This window comes from Carica papaya, chromosome 5 (assembly GCF_054855325.1).
Source record: "Carica papaya isolate Zhongbai chromosome 5, ASM5485532v1, whole genome shotgun sequence".
NCBI lineage: Eukaryota > Viridiplantae > Streptophyta > Magnoliopsida > Brassicales > Caricaceae > Carica > Carica papaya.
In genome coordinates this window covers 5,100,300-5,120,480 of record NC_142313.1, presented here as the reverse complement: position 1 = coordinate 5,120,480, position 20,181 = coordinate 5,100,300, and the positions used below count along the sequence as shown (strand labels likewise).

The 20,181-nt window shown below is 31.8% G+C and overlaps 2 protein-coding genes across 2 annotated transcripts; one reads left to right on the top strand and one right to left on the bottom strand.

The window, feature by feature from the left end:
• The first annotated feature begins 12,899 nt into the window (after positions 1–12,899).
• Positions 12,900–14,167, top strand: LOC148253691 (uncharacterized). The gene is made up of 2 exons (XM_088220171.1): positions 12,900–13,297; positions 13,730–14,167. Exons 1-2 carry the CDS (start codon positions 13,176–13,178, stop codon positions 13,932–13,934), a joined length of 327 nt encoding a protein of 108 aa, XP_088076297.1. The 5' UTR covers positions 12,900–13,175; the 3' UTR covers positions 13,935–14,167.
• Positions 14,168–14,686: 519 nt separating this feature from the next.
• On the bottom strand, positions 14,687–18,625 carry DHDPS2 (dihydrodipicolinate synthase). The gene is made up of 3 exons (XM_022048675.2): positions 18,028–18,625; positions 16,853–16,936; positions 14,687–15,854 (listed from the first exon to the last, which is right to left on the bottom strand). The coding sequence occupies exons 1-3, from the start codon at positions 18,111–18,113 to the stop codon at positions 14,927–14,929; spliced, it is 1,098 nt and encodes a 365-aa protein (XP_021904367.1). The 5' UTR covers positions 18,114–18,625; the 3' UTR covers positions 14,687–14,926.
• Between the last annotated feature and the right edge of the window lie 1,556 nt (positions 18,626–20,181).

Below are 20,181 nucleotides of genomic sequence, written 5' to 3'. Positions count from 1 at the left end.
CATGCACGAGCAGTAGAACAGTGCTCCGATTCATGGGAGCGCACCTGGTTATAGGATTGTGCCTAGTTTTTAAGGTCACACCTGGGTCCCTTCAGGATCCCTGGTCTAAGTCTGGGACCTTGTCTGTGCCTTGGGATTTAGGTCTCGGAGACAACTGTATACAGGGCAATAGAGAACCACATCTCACTTGGTAATTTTTTCTTTCAATCCAATGAATTAATAGAAAAAAAATGATTCCATTTAAATTCTTTCAATCATTTCTAAATGCATTATTCAACAAGAGAAAAAGCTTAGTACTTTGCGATTGTGCAAATCCATATAGGCAAATGCAAATTTACATTCCTTTGGTTGTATGATGACTTTACAAAAAGAAGCAATGATACTCAGGAGTATAGACCAATCTAATGGACAATCTGCAATGCATAATTGAGAGTCAGAGATTTCATGGATGTCTAATTTGAATTTGGAAAGGTAAGGATGATGATGATGATGATGAGGATGATGGTGCTGGTGGTGATAATGATGATGATGATAGTTTGGACCACATGCATGGTTGATGGTGAGAGCAGCTTCAACTGTCATCATTATCAAATGGTGCATGTGAAATTTATAATATTATCATTAGTTCTTGCTCTTCCTTTTTTCACTTTTTGGCTTCCTGTCGGTTCTCCCCTACTCTAGTACCTTAGTTTAGGTTTTCTTCGTTTCATGCCCAAATGGTTTCTCAAATTTAATTAATTAGAAGTAAGAGTAGTTGAGTCTGTTATGGATATGATAATATTCCTTGTCATTGTAAGAGCACTTCATCTTCCCTAGACCTCCAGGTTTTTATCAGTCTAGAATCACATGGCCTGGCTGATCCAAGGACAGATGAAGGATGAGAGTCCAAAACTGAAGACTAAAATTTAAATGAAAATTATTTTTTACTTTCTATACTTCCTATCATCTAAATTTATCCATTTTGGTTCCAATTAGAACCAAACCAAAATTGGGTTTCAAACAAAGTTTGGTTTGGTTTCGTCCAAACTGTTTGATCAAGTCTGGTTTTTTGATCAAAATTTGAACACCCTTATCTACACCTTACTTAATATCCAATAGAGGAGTTACAACAGGTCGTGGAATCCAATTTTTTCTTGGTGTCGTTCGGTTGACTGGTCGATCAGATTGGGTTTATAAGACAAGAATAGTGATCCTAAACCTATTAAATATAGTTGTTAAACATATACTCGGTTATGAATTGAAAATCATATAGAAAGATTTAGAATATAGTTCATTACTTACAAATTTGTTGTGGTATACAAATATTTTATTATAGATAAAATATATATATATATATATATTTAAGGATTAAAAATTCTATACAAGATAAGTGTTTCTAAAAAAATTATGCAAGTATCATAAGCAATAGGAAAAAGTTATTTACAAAATAAACTGTATCCAGTAATTTTTGCATGGATATAATTTATTTTTAAAAATAACGAAAAGCAAATTGTGTACGTTATTATTTAAAATTGTAATAAATAATGCTGCTACCGAATTGTTGTCAGAAAAAAATAATAATAAATTCAGATTTTAAAATGTGGTTAAATACATAATGGTTTTAAAATAGCAAAAAGGTATCAATTTTGGTTTATTAAAGATATTTTAGTAACAAACATATAGAAAATAGATGTAGTTGAGATTTATGACATTTCATTTCAGACTTGTTTTTTTAATGCCTTCAAATATTTTAATCATTGAAATTTTGATAATGAAATTGAAACATTTTTTCTGGATTATCAAATAGCTTTGTCATTTTAAATCTAACAGCATATAATACCCTGAACAGTGAAGAAAAATTTGATCTGAGTAAAACTTTTAGCCAAAAAGAAAATTTGAATCATTATGAAATGGGAGTCAAAATGTTGACAGCTGTAGAACAAGGCTGGCAATTTTAGAAAAATAAAAAAAAAAAAAAAAAAAAGAAAGAAAGATAACAAGTCATGAACGTGGGTGTAAAAAATATTAAATATTTTTATACTATAAATTCAAGTTCAAGTTTTTTTAAATAAAAAATTATATTATAATTTATATGTATCTAATAGTTAATTAGTGAAATATATAAATTTTTGTTATAAATAAAATTGTGAATTTGGGCTTTCGTGTATTTTCATTAATGTTATTATTAATATGTGTATTAATTAATTAAGTGCATAAATTTTTATTGATAAAAAATAAAAAATAAAATAGAAAAAGTTCAGATTCTTAGGCATATATATATACAAGGAAGAAATCCAAAGGCAAAGGCAAAGTAATTAGATGAGTTTTGAATATGAATGGAAGTTTCATTTGATAGTTGACTACTTCATCTCCATATGCTGTCTATTTTGAAGTCAGTTGTACAAAAATGGAGGTGGTAGCATAAGAAATGAGTGAGAGTGAAGGCCATAGTGGTTTTAGTCCTCATATTCTTTCATATATATATATATATATATATATGTACATACATATATACATATATAAATTAATATATACCTACACCCCCTCCCCCCTCTTTCCTTTCAAAATGGCATAATGACCTCCTACTACTTACTAGCTTATTTCCTAAATTGCCGATTGAAATAGATACCTACTAACTATAACAATTAGTTTAGTTCCAAATAAAATTTAAAAAAACAAAAAAGAGGGTTTCTTATTTTGACAATTTAAGCTCAATTGTGATATATAATATTTTAATCATAAAATTATAAATACACAAATATAAATATATAAAAATTATCTTGAAAGTATCTTTGCGCATCTAAAAATATTAAATAATACATGTCTATCCTTAACTTATATATTTTTCTATAACCTAAAGCATGTTAATTCCTATTTGTATCATATATATACATGAAATATATATATATATATATATATAATTACTCTATGATTAAGAAAATAAAAAATAGGAAGATAATCTAACACATCGAAGACAATCATATTTATAATTCTATGTGTTTGCTATGTAAGTTAATAAATAAAAAAATATTATGAAGAGTATTTATTATTCCAAATATAACAATCTAACATAGTTTATTTTTCGTAAAATTTATATTTTATAATTTGAATCTGTTTGTTCATTCACTCCGTGTGTATATATATATATATATGAAAGATAATTCTACGTCAATTAAGGTATAAAAAATCTATAATGATTATCATGCACTTAATTATTTTCTCGATCGCATATATATATATATATATATAATTCTAAGTTAGCTTCAAACCAATTAAATATGAAAATATAAATGATTTATATTTATTGTAAGCATTATGTATATATTTAAAAGATTATTGTGAGTTAACATGTTTTCATTAAATTTATAATACATGTAGTAAAGATAATATACAAGAGATGGTTACCACCCAACTCTGAACTGGCATGGTTTCTTTATATCTATGATGAGCATGGGTGTATTTGTAATATTAAATATACATACATATATATATATATATATATGTACTATGAAATAAAAAGTCTGGAATAAGTTAAGGGACCATGTGAGATGGGTGGGTGTGTGTGTGAAGTAGGAAAAAACTAGAAAGCTACAATACCATCCATCATCTCATCATCATCATCATCATCATCATCATCATCATCATTCATAATTCTTTTACATATACACACACACACACACACACACACACACACACATACATACATATATGCATCTTGTCTTGTGGATGTCGTTTGAGTGATGATGATGATGATAAAGAAGAAGAGTCCAAAAATGAGGAGGAACTTCATTTTCCAAATAAATGAGAGGATGGGCCGATGGGGTTTTCTACTCAATTACCATCCAGAAATTAATCAAACCAACCTAACCCTCTTTGACTCTTCTATTGCTTCTTTTTTTAGGGTTATTATAACAATTTTTACTATTTCTTTTTAAAAAAAAAAAATTAAATCTAATTACTCTTAACTACCCATTTCAAAATTACACTAAATCGATAATAATTACAATTAAGATAAATCTGTAGCTAATTTTCTTATTTAGGAATTGAAGGACAAATTTGGGAGGAGACAATAATATTATTCCCCCCCCCCATTTACTAATGAGTTTTGATTGAAGAAAGATAATTAGTTAGTATCTGGGTTTATTGGCCCACAGATTAACTCCTCCAAATAATTGACACACAGTCAGCCCCCCCATAATCTACTCGTGCTTTAATTAATTAGTTAGTGATTATTAATTGATTTCACATTAATCCAAAATGATTAACCATTCTGCATGCATACCCACATATATATATGTAATATTAGCAAAATTATTAGGTGGAAACCAGATTTGGATATGTTTTTTCTATTTTCTAATTTCTTTGCTGCTGGAGGATTTTTTTTTATTTTTTTATTTTTTGTTTGTGAATATTTAAATTAATTTTTTCAGTACACTTATTTATATATATTTTTTTAAAAAAAATAAATTATTATTATTTAATTGAAAACAGTTAATACCATCCAATTTAAAGCTAAACTTGGGTGCGACTACATTCATTAATGTTGATTTATTATTATATTTTAAATTATTATTTATTAAATTTATTGCAAAAATTATATACAATTATATATATATATATATATTGAGTGAAACTGATAGCTCGAATTATCTTTCACACTATCTTTAAAAAATAAAAAATAAAAAATAAAAAAAGAAATTGTTAAGTTGAAGAGTCCAACACGCAAATGTATATTTTACTCTGGAAAGGCAAATCTAATGGGGAAAAAGTCTTTTGTACTTGAATTTGCATGGCCTTTTTAAAGCATAATATATGTCTTACAACTCCAAGATTGACCATTTGCTTACTTTTCTTCATACACACACACATACACATATATATATATACCCTATATAATACATATACATGTATACATGTGCTCCTATAGTTATAAAGTATTTATGCACATAATCTCAAATCTAAAGTAAATTAATTAGCAGACTCTTCTTTTCTTGTCGACAAATTCAACCTCTTCTATATATATTATTAATAAAGTATTCACAACGTAGAAATGATTATTATATATACTACCTTGATCGTAATGCTTTCCGACACCCAATGAAAAGATATATAGATATATGTATGTGTGTGCGTGTGTATATATATATATATATATAAATATATATTCAACGTAAAATGTAAACAGAAGATGGAGAAAAGAATTTGACTTCTTAGGCAAAGTAATTATGGTTTGTTAAGATAAATTAGCCTTCCATTTTTGACCCTTGCTGGTAATCACCGTAAATTATTATTTATTTATGCCTATTAATTAATATTTTCTCATCGGTTGAATTAATTGGATTCATTATTACCCAAAGGAAAAACGAAGAACCCAACAGTCAAAAGTAATGAAATTAACCATGTGATTTTGCCCGTCAGATCTGTTTGATTTAGTTTTCATTTTATTTTTAAATTTATATATACCAAAACTATTGTAAATTCTAATCCACTCACCCAAAAAAAAAAAAATCATAGAAATAATATCACATAAGAGTAAAACATGAAATAATGATCTTTATGTGTACCCATATCTCATTCTTTTGTTAATATTAAAATACCATTTACTTATATAGTGTATATATATATATATCATTACCATTTTATCATTTTATTTTTCAAATGATTAATATAATGACAAATTTTAAGAATAATAATAAATAATTAAAATGATAAAAATATATATATATATATATATAATCAAATAATCATAGAGATATTGTAAACTTGTTTACGCATTAAATTAAAAACAAAAATCTAAAATGACTTGTCATAATGCACACTTCGTATGTTAAATTTATGGAAGTAATATTCTATTACTTATTGTATTAGTTGATTTTTTTTTTATTTAAATCTTTATATTTTTTTTTGAGTTGATTTTATTTTTAAACTTTTATATTTTTACTGAATTTATTACTAAAATCAGAACACATAATCAATAACGTGTCAAAATAATAACACGTAAGCGATAAATTAATACATGAGCTGATACTATGTTGGATTAAAAATCTCAAATTTTCATATAGATCTCTAAAAACTCCTTCACGTCTATCCCTCTTTTCTTTCGAGCCTAATTTCAAAAAATTCAAATATTAAATTCTATCTCATCTACTCGTCATCTCCTTTCATAAAAGTATAACTTTTTGATGAATTAGGGCTTTCAGTATTGCTCAAACAACTTTGTTTCCTAGGTTCCTCTCTTTCACAAGGAGATGAAGAGGATGATTTTCAAATTAAGGATTGAGATTTTCGAAAAATTAGGTCATGAATGAGATAGATACAAAGAATGGGTTTTCAAAATCCTTAAATTGAATCTTAAATTTTTCAATCTAATGTGTCTGTTACATTATGTGTCACATTATCGTTCATATATCATAATTTTAACATGTTATTGGTCATCTATTTTGAATTTAACAGTTTCTAAAATAGTAGTTAATGTTGAAGACAAATTCGATATAAATGTATATGATTAAAATTGTAGTAGCTGAGATTTAGATGAAAAAAACATGTATTTATATATATATGGTAATTATAATAATATATATATATATATATTTGAGGAGAGGGAGAGGAGTGAACGGTGTCGTTTGAAGGAGAAAGAATGAACGGCTAGGATGAGTGTAGATGGTGAGATGGGATGGACGATCAAGATGAGTAGTAGGTGGCATATAAATAGGAGGAAGGAAAAGAAAAGAAAAAAGAAAAAGGAAAAAATAGAAAGGAGGAAACGAGTGATAGAAGATTTAAGAGAGAGGGAAGTCGGAGCGGGAAGGAACGAGAAGAGAGAGCGGGAGAAGGAGGAAGGTGACGGTGCGAGCTACAGAGGTGCAGAAAGAAAAGATGGAGACTGGAGGTATGGTAAATTTAAATTTCGAGTGTAGGATGAGGATGAAATGTGGAATTGTGACCGTAAATGTTGAAGAAATGTCTAACTAACTAAGGAAATAGAATTAAGAAATAGTGATTGATGGAATAGGAGAGCGGAAAGAGACCGTGAGTGGCGGAACTGTTGGTTGGAGTTGTGAGTGAGGAGAAATGAAGGAAGCCGCAGGAGGAAAAAGCGATAAGTACGGTGAGAGAGTGAAGGTGAGTTTCGGTTACGCCTAGAGGAAGGAGTACGGTGAGTGAAAATGTGTAAGAGAGTCCATGGGGAGGCGAGGTGAGTTGGAGTGAGTTTGGAGAAGTAGAACGAGCACGGAAGTATAGGAAGCGAAATGCCAAAAGAAAAAGAGAGGGAGAAGTGAAGGGTTGTGAGGGATTGATAGAGATAGGGAGAAGAATGCTGGAAGCCGAGAAAAACGAAGAGGAGGAAAGAGAGGGACTGAGAGTGGAACGGTTAGAAGTAGAACGAGTACGGGATAGTAGGAGACAAGATGTTGAAAGAGGAAGATAGGAAGAGGCGGAGTGCTATGAGAGAGTGGTACTGATAGGAAGAAATGAGCGGGAAGTTAGAAAACAAGGAGAAGGGAAGAGAGGGAAAAAGAGTGGATTGGTTGGAAACAGCGAGTGTAGGCATGTAGGGGTTGGGTGTGAGTATTATGAAGGTTAGGGAGCAATAAATGTAGACATTTTGTGGTTGTGTGTGTGAGTAGTTAGTGTAGAAGTGTATTTGTGTAAATGTACTGTGTGTGGATTAGTGTTGTATGGGAATGTGTATTGGTGTATATTATGTAAATTTACGAATTTCTTATGTGAGTACTTGGTACAGATGTGTATTTGTGTAAATGTGCTGTGTGTGGGTATATGTTGTATGGGAGTGTGTTGGTATATGTTCTGTAAATATGTTTGTAAATTTGAGAATTTCAGGACAAGATTGATGGTTTAGTAATAACTGATGTTGGAATACCCAGTGTGTGGGTTAAGTAGGCGAGTATGCAGGGCATATTGAGTGGGGACGGAGTGAGGTTGCCTTAAAGGTGGTTAAGCTAGGGGACGCCGATATTGGTTGTCGTTACCTAGAAATGGTAAATCGATCGCCAATAGTGGTGATGTTTGGGGGTTCCAGACTGGTAATATGTTGAGTCACCAATATTGGTGACGGAAGAAAATAGTATTGTGTGTGTAGATGGCCAGCTAGGGGTCGAGTGGTAGAAAGGTAAATAATAATCGCCGATGCTGGTGACGGATGGAGGTAACCGTGTGGGTGAGTGGCCGAGTCAGGGCCGAGGGGGTGATGTCAGGGGGTGACCACACCTAGTATGAATGACGATTAATTACTGAGGAGACGTGGTAGTACTGTAGAATTAGAGGGTAGGAAGAAAGTATGACCTAGGTAACGAGAAGGAAAAACATATAAAAATGGAGTTTTAATTAGCTTTTTATGCTATACTTATGATTTAAATTTACTGTACTGAGTTATATGTATTCATTCTTTATTATTTACAGATGAAGTAGGACTGAAGTCGGGATCGGAGTTGCCGGTTTTCGAACCTAGTATATAGAAAAAATAGAACAGGGATTACTATTGGTACAATTGGATACTTACATAGTTGGTAGTAATGTAAATCGCATGTAAACCAAAGATGTATGAAATTGTATTCTACTGTATTGATGCGTTTATAGTTGAAGATTTCTATTAGATATTGAGCAATTAGTTGCGGTATTTTTCTTTATGTATGTGACTAATTTGAAATGAAATACAAATGTTCTGTATACGGATCTATTTGAAACTATGCTGCTGAAAAAAAAAATGAGGAGTTACAAAAATAAACCGAAAAAAAAAACGTCAACTTAAAGAAACTAAAAGAATATTTCAACCTAATCTTTATATATGTGATAAATTTCTACCCCAAATTATATTATGTAAAATGAACAAATCAACATATATAAGTAAATGTATATAAACTAATATAGATAGATGATGTAGAATTAAATACTTCAAAAATTTTCCTGTTAGTGGGTAACTGTATATGTAACACCCGAATAAAAATAAAAAAATTTATTTATTTATTTTTATTCTTATTTATTTATTTATTTATTAATTTAATTTAATTTAATTTAATTCAATGAAAATAAAAATAATAATAATGATAAAATTGGGTTAAAATATTATTTGAATTTAATTGAAATTAATTTTGCGAAAAATAGGTGAAAATTTAGATTTTGGGGGTATTTTTGAAAAGAAAATCAGAAATCGGGGGGTCAAAACGCAATTTAGAAAAGTTGTGTCACGTCAGCGGCTCGGTCAGCAGCCCCGGCCAACCAGAACGCGCCGCGTGGCAAGGCAACGCTGACCAGGGAACGAGCCACGTGGGCGATCTGCGTGCGCGCGATCGGACGGCCCAGATCAAACGTGCGCACGGACGGCCCAGATCAAACGTGAGCACGGACGGCCCAGATTCACGTGCACGGACGGCGCAGATTGCATCGCGATGAACGGTCCAGATTTAATCCCAATTAAATCGCGATCGAACGGTCCAGATTTAATCTTGATGGACGGTCGAGATTAAAAAGCAAAGGGTATAAATAACCCCACCCACACCTGACCAAAGAAACCCTAGCCGCCAGTGCTCGCCGGAGAAGGAGAACCAGACGCCGGAGGAGCCGACCGCCGCCACCCGCCGCCGCACCGGGGAAGTTTCCGACCGCCGATCGAGGTAAATTTTCTCTCCCTTGCTCGTTTTTCGACGCTGAGTCCACTTATGGCCAAACCGGAGCCAAACCACCGGCCAAACGGCCGAAAAACCCAGCCGAAACCCAGTGGCGCCGCCGCGCCCCTCCTCAATTTTTGCCTTCGATGAGGCCCTTCCCGACCTCCGTTTGATGCAAATTTTATACCACTATGATCACCGTTATTTTCTCTACAGGTTGATCAGAGCCAAACATCAAAATGCGACTCACGCCGGAGGAGTCGCCGCACCCGAGAGCACCGCCGCCGGTAAGTTTCAGTTTTTCGTAATTTTTCGGCCCACCGAGAGCCTTAGGGTTGTTCTATCGCAGGGACCGATGCAAGTGTGGCCGAATTCGGCCGAAAACGGCCAACCCGAGGTGAATCGCCGCCGTCGCCGGAGCACGGCGGAGCCACCGTGCCAGAATTGCGATATTGGCTGAAAAGGGCCCTAGGTCTAATTTGGGATTTTTTGGGACACGTGCAGGTACCAGTAGTGCGTTTCAGTTCCCCGAAAAAAATTCATGAAAAATTAGGGACAGCCTGTAGGCGCACTGTAGAGCCGTATTCAGACCCCGAAACAAGTAAGGACCCCTCACCCTATTTTCTATCACGGTATTAAAGTTCAATAAATGATAAAACGGTATTTCATGAATCAATAGATGTGTGAAATTGTTTAAGGTCGCTAATGGAGCCCGAGTCTGGTGTATTTATCGGTCAATTGTTGTTTGTTCTATTTTACAATTTTAAATGCAGTATGATGTCTGATGTTTTCATTTCATAGTTTCGTGTGCATATATCACTGTTTTATTGGTTATGGGTTGAATGACTGAGAACCCGATGTTGTGTGTTGTCTTGTTTGACATAAACTATTGGTTTGCATGTTTGTGTGTGATTTGATGATGGTGACTGAGGAAAAAAGGAATAAAAGGTTACGTGAATTGATAAATGGATAATGTGGACAGTCTGACTAGATATCCTGGGAGATGGTGAACGGACCGGGTCCGTATGGAACCCTACCGGGAACGTGGTCTCTCATACCAGACGGGGTATGGAGACCTTCTGTGTTTTGGCGCCCATACAGGACGGGGTATGGGGACGGCCCGTTTCACCCTCATACCGGACGGGGTATTGAGGTTCATGATTTTGGTGCCCATACCGGACGGGGTATGGGGACGACTCTGGAATCAGGTTATAAATGTTAAGGGTTCACGGGTAGTGGGACACCTATGGATCTTCATGGATACTAGTAGGCTGGTAAATGAGGAAAATGTATTGTTTAATGATTGAAATGCAAAGGCGTGGTAAGTATTCTGTTATACAGTTCATATGATTTCATGATGATGATAATGTTATTATTTTCATAAGTTGTTTTCATGAATCTCACCGAGATAAGTGCACAGCAAAAGTTTTTATGTTAATAAACGAGTTTATTATAAATTAGGCTCCATTGGTCTTTTTTTATGTTTTCTACCTACATTTAACTCCGTGGCGGTGAGATAGTGTGATGTCTTTACTGGGCTGGTGTAGCTCATTCCTTATTTAACTATTTCATATCAGGAAGACATTATTCCCGAGCCTATTCCGCAGAAAGACGACGAAGGGGACGCTTAAAGACTCCGTAGTTATATTTATAGTTTTTATTTTCGAGTATCTCTTTTAGTTAGTTTGTTCTTTTATATTTTGAGCACGTTTTTTGTTTTTTTTGTGTAAGGGATGTTAATCAAAATTTTTATTACGCTTCCGCATTTGATATTTTTAATACGCATATTTCATTCTAAATTTTCGGGGTCGTTACAGTATAGACAGTGGGTTTGATTAAAAGATTAGACATGATTGATTTTGGTTGAGTTTTTCTTTCTATTCATTTAAGAAAAAAAAAACAAAAAACAAAAAGTGGGGAATTGATGAGTTATGATGACATAGTGAATTTCATTATCCCCAGCAAGACTAATTTTGAGGCATCGAGCTATATATTTATTGCCTACCTAGTGCTTTTATTACTTCCAGTACCTCCAAACACTTTATCCATACACACACATATCTCCATATACATATATAAAGTATTATATTACTAATTTATTTAATATAACATAAAGTAAATTATTAAATTAGTCTGCCAAATTTGATACTTATTATAATTTAATTTCTACTTTTTGTTACAATTTAATTTTTAATGTTTTTAATTTATTTAAAATATTTAATTTTTTGGTATTAAAAAAAAAAAAAACTGAAATTGTTAGATCATGGTTAAATGTTTTAAAAAAATAACTTTGACAGATTAATTAAATTAGTAAATTAATAAATTGATAATAATATTAAACATATTCTTTATTGTTATTAATTTAATTAATTAGTCAGAATTATTTTTTAAAATATTTAAACGTAATTTAATTATTTTAACATTTTTTCACTAAGAAATGAAAAGAGATTTGCATTTGAAAAATAATAAATAAAAAATTAAATTATAATAAATACTAACTTTCAATATTAATTTAATTTTGAGAATGCCGTTGGGGATATCTGGCATTGAGATCCTTTTAAAATAAGAAATTATTTTTTAAATAATTTCAAAAGAAAAGAAATCGTTGACTTTTCCATTATTGTACCAGTATATCTTTGATTTAATTGAACCATATGATAACTTAATCTAAACTATTTGATTACAGCATATACATACTCTTTTTTTTTTTTTGTGTATTCATTATTTTTATAAAATTTAACAACTTATTTAAATACGAAATTAAGTAGGATATGGTTTTGGATTAAGTAATGGGTCGACCTAATTAAAATTGTAAAAAGTTACTGTGTGAATTGTTTTGGAGGGGTAAAAATTTATATATTTTAATAATTTAATGAAATTTATATAACAATTAATTTTATAATAAAAAATAGTACAAATTGAGAAAAATGGAGGTAGCAATCATCTAGATAAGGAATGATTAATGAATTGATCAAATCTTTTAATTTAATAAATTAATTTGATTAATCAAATAAGTAAAACCGATGATAATCCAAATAGTATTCTTTTCTATCACGCAAGTATTGACGTGAATATAATAAGATGCCAAAACAAGTATATATTTATTCATATAGTAGGACTAAAGGTATTGAATTGAAGCCAATGGAGGAAAGTTCCTATAAATTTAATACATATATATATAATATTAATTAAATTTGCATGTTAATTTTATTTTTTATTTTTAAAAAAAAGAGTGTAGTCGTTTTCTATATGAGAGTCTTTGGGACAGTGAGAAAGTAATCAAAAGGCCGAAAGAAAAAGAAAATAAGAAAATGAAGCCTTCATCTTCAATTTCTGCCTTCCTCATCATCTGTTTTCTGCCCTTTGTAATCATGACTCCTCTTCTCCCATTATTACCTTCAAAAGCCTCTTTCTCTCTCTCTCTCTCTCTCTCTCTCTATATATATATATATATATATATCTCAAATATATATTCATCTCCTCTTAAAACCCTTTCTCTAAAAATTAATTTCCTCTTTTGTGAATTGGAAATTAATTATAAACCAAAAGCCTTTGGTGGGTTTAAACACAATGTGCATGAACTCCTCTGTATCTTCCTGCAGCCCATGCAGTAGTCCATTTTCTCCAGTTTCTCGTCGCCACAGATACTGGCCATTAAAGAGACACGACCGTCGAGTTCGCAGTCTAAACAGGTCAGTATACATATATATATATATGATTTATTTCTCATGGGTAATATATATATTTATATATACACTCACGGAGATATAATTAGAACATAATTTCAGACTCGATATACTTCTGTTCCTCTTGTAGGTTGACCATTTTTTATGTATCCTCTTATATATACATTTTTTCACGAGGGAATTCGAAATATTCTATTCCCATCTGTATATTTATTCATATGCTATGGTGGTAGTAGCTAATATAAGGATTTGTATAAGATTTTATAATTGTCTTTACTCTTTTCAACACTAGATAGTTTATGTTAGAATTTAAGTAGACACCAAAAGTTTTTCAAATCTCAACTATTGATTGTTCTGAATCAATATATTTAAGAATAAATATATGGATATATAAGAAATAATTTATAGGATTAATGTTTGTTGATGTTAATAATTTAGGAGGAGGAGAAGGTTATCATCATCAAAAGATGAAGTAGGAAAAGAGGAGAAGGAGATGGAGGAGAAGAACTTGAAGCTGTACATGCAGAACCAAAGCATCATACAAGAGAACGAGAGGCTGAGGAAGAAAGCTCTTCTTCTTCTCCAAGAGAACCAACTTCTTTTATCTCAGCTCCAACTCATCAACCTCTCCAAATCCCACTGATATCCATTTTATATATATATATATGTTACCATGCCGAAGAAGAGTAGAACTCAGTATGTTTTTTCTACTATTTATTATCTTCATTTTTATTTTTTTAGTTATTTTGTAGTATGACTTAGTATTTTTCCTATTTTAATTATGTGATCCTTGTTTTTTTTAGTGATTAATAAAATTAATTTGGGTTGGGAAAATATATTTGATATATATAAATAGGCTTGATCTTTTGGGTTTTATTTGTTTATGAATGGAAATTATTTGAAGTACTTTTTTTATAATATAATATTGAAATGCTCTTAAATTCTGTGTGCTTATCAACTATAATTGGTATTGAGTGTATATATATATATATATATATATATATATATATATATATATATATATATGTTTCAGGAATGAAGCCAAAGACAATCAGCGAAATATATATTTTCTATGTTTTATTAATTTAACTAATTTTGTTACAATTATTTATAGTTTAATTAAACTAATTCCAGCTTTCTTGAATTAATTTTTAAACTACAGAGTTAATAAAGCTGGATTCATTTTCTTATTTTATCATCATTTTGTATTTAAAAATTATTACCAAATAATATTAATTCATTTACTTGAATTGAAAATAAAATTGAACAAGTTTCTGTTTATTCTCACTGAATTGTTGTTATCCACAAGTTTAATCCTTGTGAATTTAACCTTTAAAGTCCGGCAGCATAACAGGATTAAGTCCAAAACACAGTAGTGCTTACCAAAAACCAAGCTTATCTACCAAACAGGAAAAAATGATCAGCAGGGATCGTTTATTTCATCCGACAACAACAAACCGGCATCGTATCATAGCTAAATTTAATTGTATAAACCATTACAATTCTACCTGCCATATTAAATTAAACAGTTTAATCATAATTTTAAATCAAAAAGAGGCTGGGGGATTACATAGAAACCTAAAATCCACACTGAAGAACCGAACCTAACTCGTATTCGCCCACAAGGAAAACTGGTTAGTACCGACCAACCAAGATAAAGTCGTTGTCATCGAGAATCTGAACGTCCTTCTCTCCGACAAAATTCTCCCGTCCAATCTCCTTCACTAGATTCACAAACTCTACCCTTTTAGCAAGAGGCAGAGGTACATAGGGTAACCTGAAAACTGGCCTCACAACACCCAGTTGAGCAAGAGCTGTGTTCAAGCCAATGGGGTTTGGCTCATCAAATAGCCACTCAATCAAGGGCAGAACTTTTGAATTCAGGGAAGTGTTCTTCCCTGCAAACATAAGCTCCCGCATCAAACCTGGAACTAAGTTGCTAGTGACGGATATAACTCCAGTGGCACCATGATCCCACCTCGCGTTATGGCACTGATCATCATTTCCACTCCACACCACAATCCCATTTCCAGTGTACTGTTCAATACGATCATTTCCAACACATTCTTTAACACCAGCCAAGTTGGGACTCTGTGCGACTGTGTGAATCACTCGTGGGGGAATATCTTGGCCAGTTCTTCCAGGAACATTGTATATGATAGTTGGGCCCATAGGAAGCACACTATCAAAATGAGAAACCATTCCCTCCATAGAGGTTTTGCCATAGTAAGGATTGATATGAAGAGCAGCATGCATTCCAACAGCAAAGCCTTGCTCAGTTGCGTGAATTGCTTCCCTTGTGGAATTGCTTCCAGTGTTTCCAATTACTTTAACTGATCCACCAAAACAATTCACTGTGTGACCAATAAGCATTATGTGTTCATCCCAGCTCATTAATTGGCCCTCACCAGTTGTGCCGCCAACAATTACACCTTCAACACCATTTTCAATCTGCACGTGCACTAGAGCATCATAGGCTTCAAGATCGAATCTTCCATCAGGAAGATACGGTGTTTTGATAGCTGTTATCAATCTAAGAGACTTTATTTCTTCAGCTGATGTCCTGCAAGTACAATTAGAGCATATGCTTAATCACCAAGGAACTCATTCTTTCATCAGAACATGCATGGTTACCAGCACTTAAAAAGCTACAATTCACCTCTTCATAGATTTAGGAACTACTAAATCATGTCTAAATTACATAAAATGCCTTTGACCTATATACATGTATGTGTGTATCTATATATATGTACATATTCAGCCCTGGTATGCCTCAAAGCAGGGACACTGCCTTCTAAAGAGAACCCTATTATAGGGGAATGCCTCTGAGATATCATGTTCAGACATGCCTTTCACCTTTAACAATTTAACTTCCAATTGCATCTTTCTAGGAGCAGTGGGTTTTAAAATTTTCCAAATTGGGACAACAGTGGTTATATTTATGATAAAACACATAAAAAATGCAAAATCTGCGAGTCAAATACTCATATGTTTCACATTTCTGGATTCTAATTTGGATATTTAAAAATTAAAGGTTTAAATGATGCAATTGAGAGCCCACGTCCTAGTTTTAGACTCTTCCATCAATTACTTTCAGATTAGCCATAAGTTATAACACAGTAAAATGTGCATCCCACTACCATACTAAAACATCAGCAAGTCAAAAAGTAAGATTCCAATCAAAATTCCAAGTCAAGGATACGACTCCAAGAAGAAAATCATACACAAAAAAGTATCACTATAGCATTGTTATGCATTTATCCAGTAAAATCTTTCAAAATATGGCAATGGAAAATGCTTGTAATAGTCTGCACAAAGTTTTTATTACCTTTGACAATGACGCTGTTTCTCACATAATGAAATATGTTTGACAGAGCAGCCAATTAACAGGACTAAAACCCCAATCCCTGACACATCCACACACAGGAGGCACTACAGGACATGGATAAGATTTGCATAGGAAGAAGATGAACAAAGCGGCAATATCTATTTTCATTCAAAGATATTTGAAATGTTTGAAATGATACAGTATCATTAGAAGATATTTATTTCTTAATCTACCTGTTCTTAACTTCAAAACTGCGCATTGGGAGATGGAAATTTGGTATGACAGCTGCTTTTGGGGACAAAAATCTGGCATTCTTCCTGCATCATGGAAACAAGAGAAACCAATCAGCGAAGCAGGCATTATTGAACACTGCTGCTACATGCTTGCCAACCAGAGATCATTTCGTTGATTATTAAAATTACAGCATGAAGCTTTTCTATGTCCATTTTCTATAGCTCAGCAAATGAAAACTTTTGTCCACCATGTACTAAACTACTAGTCCTCCTAATCCTCCACCCAATTTTTACAGGGTCGTACATGCCACTACTCCCAAAAAAGCCATTCTCAGTAAAGGTTATTTAATAGTTACAAAGATGCATATGCCATATTAAATAAACAGCATGAGTTCGGATAATAGGTGCAGAGCATCATGTAACTATCAACGCTGACAGAATGAGTGCACACAAAATGTTGAAAACATCAACTTATAGGAGGGTGGACCATCAACATATGCACATCCATACCTCCGCACGTCATTTAATAGATAAGGATCCATCTAAAAATGACTAACTACCATCGGTGGGTTTTCATCATTAAATTTTTATTATATAATGTTATTTCAAAAAGCAACTAATCAGTTTTAATAGTTAATTGAAAAATACATTTATATCTGAGAAAAAATAGACTAATTTTCTTTCACCAATCCATTAAGCCACTACAATTTTGAATACCACTTATCTGCAAAACCAGAAAGATAGCACCCCATGGATAACCATGGAAATAATCACCTGACCCTGCAACAAAACTGTCAAGCACAAAGCTCCTTCTCACAGCCCCAACATTGTCTAATTTTCTAAATATGTCAGCGCAGAAACCCTGTGAAACAGAAAAACCATTTCTACGAATACTAAAGGGGCATTGAAATAGACATTCGAAAGATTCAAAACTTAGCCTCCATATCGTGAAGATCAAGAACCAATCACAGCTGCCACAGTTCAGAACACCTTTATTTTTTAAAAAATAAAGTACATATCACCTTTATAAACAAAGAAGTAAACCGAGAACAACAAAATGGCAATTAAAATCATAATTTTACAAACAAACACAGAAAAAGCCACGCAATATATAAAAATAATTCAGACAAACTAAAAAAATAATAACGAATATATTAATTAAAGTATGTGAATACCTCTTGTAATCATCCCAACGACTGGGATGCGGAAACTGGATAGCAGATTCCCTCAAGCCGATACCGTAACTCTTCAGAGCAGCCATTTTCACCGAAAATACAAGCGAATACTGTATACACCAACCCAAACACGAAGATCCGAAAACTTAACCCGATATGCAAAAGAGCTATTGACGCGAGGCTAAGCCTTAAACGTCGAAAGATAACAGAGAGACAAATGAAGTGACAAAATGGAGGCTTTCAATGAATGGTGTTGGCTATAATAGTTGAAATAGTGGTGATAATCGTGGCAGGAGTTGCTTGACGTAGAGAGCACGGAAGGATAACGGAGCTCTGGTGGTGGTTTCCGGCCATCATGACGTCAGATCCCGGCAAAAATGGGGCGGCAGTGGCGGCAAAAGAAGGGAAGATAAGCGGAGCAAACGGAGGCAGTTTAACTTGACAAGGTGAGGTAGGGTTTTTTAGTTGATTGTTGAATGTTGATGGTGTGACGCGTGGTGTTTACGCTCTACGGATTTTCGTCACTAGCCTTATATCAACTGTTGCCACGTGTAATAGTGTGTCTCGTATATCCCACTTTCCTATTTTCTTTTTCTCTTTCCTAATTTCCCGTGATCTTTTTATTCCCCCAAGGCATGAACTATAGCCAAGGGACGAACAGATAAGATAATCTGTTTCCTTTTAAAAAAATTAATAAAAACTTATATATTTATGAACTTTATTATAAATACACACCACTTATAAAATAATTTTTTATTATTTTTTTTAAATATAAAAAAATTATGTAAAAAGAAAAAATAGCTGAAAAAATAAAAATAATTGAAATTGTACCCATAAATATATTTTTATGTATAAAATAATAAGCCTCTTATACAATTGAATGATGTAATTTTTTAAAATAATTAGTAAATATGAAGGCATTCAGGTGGCTCCCACGTTTCATCGGCCAACTGTCTTTATTCCATGGGCCCAGCAGCTAGAAGGCTAAGCCTAGGATTCTACTGGGTCTGGTGTGTGGGCTGGAGCTCAAATTTAAGCTGGCTATGTGGATTAAGACTAATGAGGTGGCATATTTTTTTGGTAATATTATGTGAATAATATTTTTAATTATATTAATTAAATGTAAAAAAAAATGCATAATTATAATTGTATAGAAAATTTAATTTAAATAAATAAATATTGACTTTAATACAACTAAAGTACATAATTGCTAAATATGAGTTTCTTTTCTTTAAAAAAAAAACTTATCTCTTTAGCATGTTAATAAAATTGTACATTGAAAATGTAAGTTTCTCACATGTACTGATATTTATAGTAAATAATCGATTATAACTTGTACACATTCTCAAACAATAGATTATATGTTGAAAATTTGAAGTATCACAGCAAATTTAGAAACAAAGATTTAAATATTAAGTTTTTAAATCTTATTTTATCTAATTATTTTTTTAATTGTGAACTAATATACATACATATATATATTCATATGTGATATACATATGTTTAAGAAATAAATTAAAAATAATTTTGGTGCAACAAATGGAGTATTAATTTCTATTAATTAATACAAGTGCTTATTAATTATTTAATTCTTCAGTTGTAAGTTATGGCAATTCAGTCTCCAATTTTTATTACTATAATTTAGTTCAAAAATAATTATTTCAGAAGCGATTTTAATGAATTTTTTAATACTAATATAAAAAATTACTTAAATGGTATAATTATTATATTTGAGACTATATTTTTAAAAATTAAAAATGGTTGTTACAAACGTCTTATTTTTCGCAATGTTTGTTGTTGTCTTATTTTTAGACAATGTACGTGTGGTTTAAAAAATAAATTAAAAATGATTTTAGTGTATAATAAATGAAATCTTGGTTTCTGTAATTTAATATAGTGGTTAGTCCATTGACTATGAGATATATTACAAATCGCTCTCTTAAATTTTGTTATTATAATTTATGAACTTATAAATTTGTTTCAATAAATTTATTTATAAGAATAATAAAAGTTTTATAATGTATTAATTGAGTGCTACAAAAAATAATTTTAAAATATAAATTTTCTATTTAAGATTGTAAATTAAAAAATTACTATTATAGATATATTCTTTACAAGCACTTGTTATTATCATATATATTACTGAAAAACAAA

Excerpts from the sequence above, each read along its gene's own strand:
- LOC148253691 (XM_088220171.1), top strand. The coding sequence starts at position 13,176 with ATGTGCATGAACTCCTCTGTATCTTCCTGCAGCCCATGCAGTAGTCCA. Across the intron at positions 13,298-13,729 it reads CGAGTTCGCAGTCTAAACAG|GAGGAGGAGAAGGTTATCAT; the intron begins GTCAGTATACAT and ends TTAATAATTTAG.
- DHDPS2 (XM_022048675.2), bottom strand. The coding sequence starts at position 18,113 with ATGGCTGCTCTGAAGAGTTACGGTATCGGCTTGAGGGAATCTGCTATC. Across the intron at positions 16,937-18,027 it reads CGTTGGGATGATTACAAGAG|GAAGAATGCCAGATTTTTGT; the intron begins GTATTCACATAC and ends TCCATGATGCAG. Across the intron at positions 15,855-16,852 it reads AGTTTTGAAGTTAAGAACAG|GACATCAGCTGAAGAAATAA; the intron begins GTAGATTAAGAA and ends TTGTACTTGCAG.